This window comes from Palaemon carinicauda, chromosome 23, assembly GCF_036898095.1.
Source record: "Palaemon carinicauda isolate YSFRI2023 chromosome 23, ASM3689809v2, whole genome shotgun sequence".
Lineage (NCBI taxonomy): Eukaryota > Metazoa > Arthropoda > Malacostraca > Decapoda > Palaemonidae > Palaemon > Palaemon carinicauda.
Genome location: NC_090747.1, coordinates 60,873,864 through 60,883,168, shown reverse-complemented (window position 1 = coordinate 60,883,168; position 9,305 = coordinate 60,873,864). Strand labels below are relative to the sequence as shown.

Sequence of the window (9,305 nt, the reverse complement as noted above, 5' to 3'; positions counted from 1 at the left end):
TAGAAGTGTTATAACAACCTCCAACAACAGAGTCATCTCGAAGAAAACGAACATGGAAAATGAGCCTATTGTATTTCCAGTTAGACCTGATGGTGATTAATCGAGCCTGGAGAGAGAGAGAGAGAGAGAGAGAGAGAGAGAGAGAGAGAGAGAGAGAGAGAGAGACCGGACTGACTTCCTTTGTAGGGGACTGGGTTATGGGGGCAAATAGAGATTTGATACAATCTAGTTCTCTCTCTCTCTCTCTCTCTCTCTCTCTCTCTCTCTCTCTCTCTCTCTCTCCTCTCTCTCTCTCTCTCCAGGTATATATATATATATATATATATATATATATATATATATATATATATATATATCTACTATACATATATATGTATATATATGTGTATATATATATATATATAGTATATATATATTATATATGTATATATATATACACACACACACATATATATATATATATATATATATATACCTAGAGAGAGAGAGAGAGAGAGAGAGAGAGAGAGAGAGAGAGAGAGAGAGATTTCCACCCTTCCTTTTTATTATGGTTTCAACAGTTGCACAATATTGATTTTCGATAGTGGCCAGAAATATCGATCAATTGACTGGTCCAGTGAAACACTTGTGGACAGCAACCGGTGTTATTGTAACGTATATGTTATGGAATAACACACATACACACACACATATATATATATATACATATATATATATATATATATATATATATATAGTATATATTTATATATACTGTACATATATATATACATATATATATATATATATATATATATATATATATATATATATATATATAGTGTGCCAAATCAAATTACCCCTATAATTATTACTATTATTATTATTACTAGCTAAACTACTACCCTATTTGAAAAAGCAAGATGTTATAAGCCCAGGGGCTTCAAACGAGAAAGGAAGTAAGGAAAAAGATAGAATAGTGTGCCCGAGTGCACCCTCAAGCAAGAGAATTCTAACCCAAGACAGTGGAAGACCATGGTACAGAGGCTATGGCACTACCCAAGACTAGAGAACAATGGTTTGATTTTGGAGTGTCCTTCTCCTAGAAGAGCTGCTTACCATAGCTAAAGAGTCTCTTCTACCCTTACCAAGAGGAAAGTGACCACTGAACAATGCAATAGTTAAACTCTCCAGTGAAGAAGAATTGTGTTGTCCGGTGTATGAGGAAAGAGTAGAGCGTATAAAGAACAGGCTGGACTATCCGGTCTGTGTGTAGGCAAAGGTAAAATGAACCGTAACTTCGAAAGTCAACCTTTCTTATCATCAATAATACTCTAAAAAAAATTGCAGGAATTATGTGTATAAGGAAACGATATTTGTGATAATGATGATGATTGAGAAGGATGAGGATAATGGTGATAATATAGAGGATAATGGTGATAATGAGACGAAAGGGGATAATGATGATGATGAGAGGATGAGGATAAGGGTGATCATGAGGAATAGGGTGATGATGATAATGAGACGAAAGAGGATAATAATGATGATGAGAAGGAAGAGGATAATGGTGATACTATAGAGGATAATGGTGATAATGAGGAAGAGGATAATGGTGATAATATAGAGGATAATGATGCTAATTGAGGAAGAGGATAATGGTGATAATGAAGAGGAAGATAATAATGGTGATAATGAGGAGATTGACGATAATGGGGATAATGAGGAAGATAATAGTAATAATGAAGAAGATAATGGTGATAATGTGGAGCAAGATCATAATAGTGATAATAAAGAGGAAGACGATAATGGTGATAATGAGGAAGATAATGAGGAGGAAATGATAATGGTGATAATGAAGAAGATAATGGTGATAATGATAAAGGTGATAAGGAAGATAATGGTGATAATGAGAAAGATATTGGTGATAATGAAGAGGAAGATGATAATGGTGATAATGAGGAGGAAGATGATAAAATGGTGATAATGAGGAGGAAGATGATAAAATGGTGATAATGAAGAGGAAGATAATAGTGGTGATAATGAAGAGGAAGATAATAGTGGTGATAATGAGGAGGAAGGTGATAATGGTGATATTGAGGAAGATAATAATGGTGATAATGAGGAGGAAGATGATAAGGGTGATAATGAAGAAGATAATGGTGATAATGAGGAAGATAATGGTAATAATGAAGAAGATAATGGTGATTGAGGAAGATAATGGTGATAATGAGGAAGATAATGGTGATAATGAAGAATATAATGGCGATAATGAAGAAGATAATGGTGATAATGAAAAGGAAAGATCAGAATGGTGATAATGAAGAGGAAAGATCAGAATGGTGTTAATGAAGAGGAAGATGATAATGGTGATAATGAGGATGAGGATAACGGTGATAATGAGGAGGATGAGGATAACGGTGATAATGAGGACGAAGAGGATAATGGTGATAATGAGGAAGAGGGTAATGGTGATAATGAGGAAGATAATGGTGATAATTAAGAAGATAAGGGCGATAATAAAGAGGAAGATACTAATGGTGATAGTGAACAGAAAGATGATAATGGTGATAATGAGGAGAAGCAGGGCAAGCAAGAGAAGACGATGGATCGACGAACTAAGAAAGTTGGCTGGCATAGACTGATATAGTAAGACCATAAACAGACGCGATTGGAAGGAAATGTCTGAGGCCTTTGATCTGCAGGAGAACCAAGTGTGTATCCATTATCAAACTACAAACACGTTTTCTTATCTCTGCATTAAGAGAGAGAGAGAGAGAGAGAGAGAGAGAGAGAGAGAGAGAGAGAGAGAGAGATGAATAATGCTGAACACATGTCTTGCACATAGACAAACAAACTAATGGACTGATATATAATATGGCTGCTGTTAATGTGTTCATGATTAGCGTATTTGTAGATGGAACTAACCACGGGAACATTAAGAATGATGATAATAATAATAATGATAACAATAACAATAATGATAATAGTAATGATAATAATAATTTTATAACAATAATTTTAATAATTATTATTATTCTGATAATTTTGATAATAGCAATAACAATAATAATCATTTTAATAAAAATTTTAATATTTATTATTATTCTCATAATAATAATAATTTTAATGATCATTATTCTTCTAATAATTTTGATAATAATAATAATAATAATAATAATAATAATAAATTAATAAGAAAATTTTTATTCTAATTTCAAAAATAGTAACAATTTTAATAATTCTATTAATAAGAATAATAACTTTAATAATTTTGATACTAGTTTTAGTAATATTAATAATGTCAATTAATAATATCAAAAAAACTCTTTATATATATATATATATATATATATATATATATATATATATATATATATATATATATAAATGCAGTTCAGGCAGGTCATAAGATTTCAGAAACTGAGCCTGTAATTTCAAATTTTAGGAAAATCGGATTTTTTAATGAATTGATTTACAATAATTGTAGAAAGTAAATGAAATATATGAGATGAATTTACTGAACATATGTCTACTGTGAAATCGAAATTGCAGGAATAAAATCATTATAATATATATATATATATATATATATATATATATATATATATATATATATATATATTTATATATATTTATATATATATGTATATATATATATATGTATATATATATATATATTATATATATATATATATATATATATATATAAATATATATATATATATATATATATATATATATATGTATATATATGTATATATATAAATATATATATATATATATATATATATATATATATATACATATATATATATATATATATATATATATATATATATATATTATATATATATATATATATATATATATATATATATAAATATATATATATATATATATTTATATATATATATATATATATATATATATATATATATATATTTATACATATATATAAATATATATATATATATATATATATATATATATATATATATATATATTTATACATATATATAAATATAAATATATATATATATATATATATATATATATATATATATATATATATATATATAATATTCAAAAAATTATATTGGATACTCACATACTTACGAAGATCCTTGGACGAGGAATATTAACCATTTTGACTTATATAAAAATTATATTTTCGTTATATACATCACGTCAGTTTTTATATTTTTTGTTTTCATTAAACCTCTCTAATCGACTTTCCATCTCTCTCCATTGTCAGTAAAAATATTAAAACGACGTAGAAATAATCTAAATTATTTGAATAATCACAAAGTTTTATAAACGATAAAATCAACGTGTATGAAAAGTCACATGGACAGCCAACCAGAGCTCTAAACGACGACACCTTCCACCACGAAAGTAGGTTATCAACTGACGTCTGGCGCTACTAGTACTACTATTTATTTGGGTGGGAGAGTCGACGGCTCGAACGCCAACATTTGCTTCTGTGGTATTAAACCACTTTTGGGGGCTATTTAATTGCTAGTTAGGTGATCCAGGCTTATATAATAGGAAGGCGAGTGTGTGTGTATATGTGTGTAGGGAAGATGGGTGTAGCCTGGGTCCTGGGTGTAGCCCGCTTAGGCGAAAGACGTACACTAGAACACGTTGCAACCTTCAGGAGTTACCAAATACAAAATTTCCATTTTGGTTCATATTAAAATAACGTATATTGAAAATAGAAGAAGAAATGTATTTATAAATAACATTTTGGTTCATATTAAAATAACGTATATTGAAAATAGAAGAAATGTATTTATAAATAACATTTTGGTTCATATTAAAATACCGTATATTGAAAATAGAGAAAAAATGTTTTTTATATATAAATAACAGAAAACATCTCTGATCCAATAGTGTCAGTAAACGTTTGGCAGGAAGGAGTAAGTTGATTTCAATAGTCATAAAACGTTTTATATATATTCTCCCTTTCCTGTCTATTGCGAAGAAGAAGCAAAGAGTAGCACTTTATTGCCGTCTATAAACGAAGATATATGACGTTATAAAAGTCACTTAATCAATTACATAAGAGCATTTTGTAATTATTTGGGCTTTGTGTTATTATTATTATTGCACGCCAGGCTACAACCCTAATTGGAAAAGCAGGATAAGCTATAAGCCCAAGAGCTCCAACTGTACTAGCCAGCAGTGGTAACGTGTTCGCCTTGCATTCGTGTGGCAGCAGACCGATCCCAGCCCGGGACCGTGAGCTTAAGCTGTTTAATGGGGAGGCAATGGCTGCTGATGACTCAGCAGGTAGACCTATAGGCTACCCCAAAACCCTCATCCCTAGCTCACAGGGATGGTGAGGTTGCAGACACTATCGAGCTTAAGCAGGGACGTTTTCAATAGGCCGCCACAAGCCAAGGAGGGAATCAGAGAGAATGATATGCAAAGGGTTGTGGTGGCCAATGTAGTAACGTCCCTGACTGGTGATTGCCAGACTGGGGTTCAAGTCCTGCTCAAACTCGTTGGTTCCTTTGGTCGCTGCAACCTCACCATCCTTGTGAGCTAAGAATGGGGGATTTTGGGGAGCCTATAGGTCTACTAGCTGAGTTATCAGAAGCCAATGTCTGGCCTTCCCTGGTGCTAGCTTGAGTGGAGATATGTATATATGGTTAGTCTCTAGGGCATTGTCCTGCTTGCTGGGAGAATGTTGCTGTCCCTTGCCACTGCCATTCATGAGTGAATAAAATGGGAGAAGCCAAGAGAGAGAGAGAGAGGTTATTGCAAATGTTGTTATGCTTTCTGTACTAAATGACATAATATTGTTTGATTACACTATTTCTAAATATATATCAGACACCTCACACGTCTTAAACTGTCGACCTAACCGGGCCAGGACTCGCTGCTGCTGGGAGGAAGGACGCTGGTGACTGGTACAACACATGAACATATGCTACCAGGGTCTAAGCGATGTCAGGCAGGGCAGCTGACCGAGACCACGATCTACCCTAAAGCCAAAGGAAAGTCCTTCAAAAACAAGCCACTGTGCTTACCCCATACAAAATGAGAGAAAGAAAGAGAGAGAGAGAAAGAAATTGAGAGAGAGCGAGAGAGAGAGAGAAAACTACTAACTTTAATGCAAGAAAGTTTCTGTGTCCATAAAGTCTGGACACAGGTAAAAAAGGGGTTAAATTTTCTATTTTTAATCATCATTTATATTCAAATAACATATTTCAGTATGTTTTCCATCATTTGCAATGCAAACATTAATGCATTTTACAATATTTTCATGAATTTTATGCAATGAAATATCGTTACCCTCAATTTTTCCATATTCGTCCCTTATTCGCCGATTCGGAAGTTTTAACGGCTCTCTTCCCCACGTATCTTATCCTATACCTTATCCTTTGAGACAAGGTTAACTCTATTCGGAGAAGGATAACAATGGCTTGTATCGTTACCCTTAATTTTTGCAAATTCATCCCTTATTTGCCGATTCGGGAGTTCTAATGGCTCTCTTGCCCATGTATCCTACCCTCTACCTTATCCTTCGATACAAGGTTAACTATTCAAGGAAGGATAACAATGGCTTGTTATTAACACGTTGCTGATTTATACATGATATCTCTCGGGATATTTGCTCCGGAGGTTAGAACTCCGTTGATACGTTTAAGCTAAAATACTCTGGTATATCACTCGCAGAAATATCCCAAGCAGAAGCTGTCAATGAGGAACTTCCATCAGGACGACATGGCTCGAGACCAAAATTAGATTTTTCCTGTGTCAAAATCTGTTTCTTACTGAATACACTTTCTCCTTTAGCATATCCCCAGAAAAAGAAATCAAAAGGGCTAAGATCAGGTGAACAAGGAGACCACACCTCATGAATATGTCTTCCAATCCAGTTAATTAAGGGATTTTGATGTAGGAAAAATCTATTTTTGGGCTCGAGCCATGTCGTACGGATGGAAATTCCCTTCGGCTGCTTCCTACTGTATAATATTTCTGCGAGTGATATTACAAGAGAATTACCGTCAGGTATCACGGGGTTCCAACCCCCGGAACGATTATCCATAGATATCGTCTATAATCAGGGACGTATCCTAAGATAACCATAGATATCTCCACCCCAACAGACTTTACCTAGTTTAATCCACTAAGGGGAAGGATAAGTGAGGAATTCATATTATTTTCACTGTAAATAAAAAAATATTTAATTATCCTGTGTCCAGACTTTAAGGGGCTGGGAAGATAGTTGAAAGATTGAACCGTGTAAACGAGACATGTTAATCCGTGGGAACTACAGAAAAATAAAGTTTTTGAAATATGTATTCAAGATCTATCTATCTATATACCAAGGCACTTCCCCCAATTTTGGGGGGTAACCGACATCAAACAAATGAAAAAAAGGGGACCTCTCCTCTCTACGTTCCTCCCAGCCTGACAAGGGACTCAACCGAGTTTGGCTGGTACTGCTAGGGTGCCACAGCCCACCCTCCTCCATTATCCACCACAGATGAAGCTTCATAAGCTGAATCCCCTACTGCTGCTACCTCCGTGGTCATCCAAGGTGACCGGAGGAAGCAGCAGGGCCTACCGGAACTGCATCACAATCGCTCGCCATTCATTCCTATTTCTAGCACGCTCTCTTGCCTCTCTCACATCTATCCTCCTATCACCCAGAGCTTCCTTCACTCCATCCATCCACCCAAACCTTGGCCTTCCTCTTGTACTTCTCCCATCAACTCTTGCATTCATCACCTTCTTTAGTAGACAGCCATTTTCCATTCCATCAACATGGCCAAATCACCTCAACACATTCAGATCCACTCTAACTGCAAAATATTCAAGATACTAGAAGTAATAGTGGATGGAAGGTTTAGACAGTTAAAAGATATACATGAGTAGCAGTTTTGGTTTAAAGGAAAGAACACAGTGGATGCCATCTTTATACTATGTATGAGAGGGGCAAGAACCACCGTACAGACAAACTTTGAGAGAGGAATTCCCTGTGAAGATGGTCCTCCATCTGGAATCTGATCCAAGTCTTTTCCTGCTTCTTGATGTTATACACACATTGTCATCAGAATTAAAGACCAACGAAGGATTGTGGGAACGGATAATTTAGTCATCATAGCAGATAAAAGAACTACAAGGAAGTTTTTATCATGGAAAGGAGCCCTAGAAAGATAGGGATTGAAGGGGAACATTGGAAAGATCAAGATAATGATTAGTTGTAGAGAAGGACATGAAGAAGTAAGCAATCAAGTGGAAGATGAAAGAATTCTAAAATAGAACAATGAATTTAAGGGTTTTAGTGGCCGATGTGGTAACGTCCCTGACTGGTGAAAGCTAGTCTGGGGTTCTAGTCCCCCTCAAACTTGTTAGTTTCTTTGGTCGCTGAAACCTCACCATCCTTGTGAGCTAACATGGAGTGTTTGAGGGAGCCTACTGGTCTATCTGCTGAGTCATCAGCAACCATTGCCTGGCCCTCCTTGGTCCTAGCTTGGGTGGAGAGGAGGCTTGGGGGCTGTACATAAGTATATATGGTCAGTGTCTAGGGCATTGTCCTGCTTGATAGGGAAATGTCACTGTCTCTTGCCTCTGCCATTCATGAGTGGCCTTTAAACATTTAAACTATGACAATGCCAGGAATAGGGGACATCAGATGTGGCGAGGAGGAATACGGGTGGAAGCTAAGATACAACCCTAGTTGGAAATCCAAGATGCTATAAGCCTAAGGACTCCAACAAGGAAAAATAGCCCAGTGAGAAAAGGAAACAAGGAAATAGAAAAATACAAGGGAAGCAATAAACAATCAAAATAAAATATACTAAGAACAGTTACAACATTAAATTAGATCTTTCAAATATAAACTATAAAAACTTCAAAAAACAAGAGAAAGAGAAATAAGATAGAACAACGTTCCCAAGTGTACCCTCAAGCGAGAGAACTCTAATCCAAGACAGCGGAAGACCATGGTACAGAGGCTATGGCACTACCCAAGACTAGAGAACAAAAAATAAGCTGTAAACAGAGAGAGGGATCCAATGTAGTACTGTCTGGCCAGTCAAAGGAATCAATAACTCTCTAGCGGTAGTATCTCAACGGGCGGACAGGTGCCCCGGCCAACGAAAGATACAACAAATAGAAATAGATGGAGAAAGTAGACTCGACTGGCCGACCCTGCTACGGTGGGATAAAGAAAGTTGAATGAAGTGTTAAGATGAATTTAGTACCAACTTACTTATTTTTTCATTTGCAATAAACATTGGCTTGTGAATTTTTGTATGTACTGTACTTGTTATAACGAGTGTTAAGTGATATTTATTTGAACTCATACC

General features: G+C 34.7%; 1 protein-coding gene across 1 annotated transcript; it reads left to right on the top strand.

The window, feature by feature from the left end:
- The first annotated feature begins 1,363 nt into the window (after nucleotides 1-1,363).
- LOC137617612 (secreted acidic protein 1A-like) lies at nucleotides 1,364-2,188 on the top strand. Its single transcript, XM_068347618.1, has 3 exons — nucleotides 1,364-1,486; nucleotides 1,604-1,861; nucleotides 2,000-2,188. Exons 1-3 carry the CDS (start codon nucleotides 1,364-1,366, stop codon nucleotides 2,186-2,188), a joined length of 570 nt encoding a protein of 189 aa, XP_068203719.1.
- The last annotated feature ends 7,117 nt before the right edge of the window (nucleotides 2,189-9,305 follow it).

Coding starts and splice junctions, on each gene's coding strand:
- LOC137617612 (XM_068347618.1), top strand. CDS start 1,364: ATGATGATGATTGAGAAGGATGAGGATAATGGTGATAATATAGAGGAT. Junction 1,487..1,603: donor GGGTGATCATGAGGAATAGG/GTGATGATGATA, acceptor GTGATAATATAG/AGGATAATGATGCTAATTGA. Junction 1,862..1,999: donor TAATGGTGATAATGATAAAG/GTGATAAGGAAG, acceptor GATAATGAAGAG/GAAGATAATAGTGGTGATAA.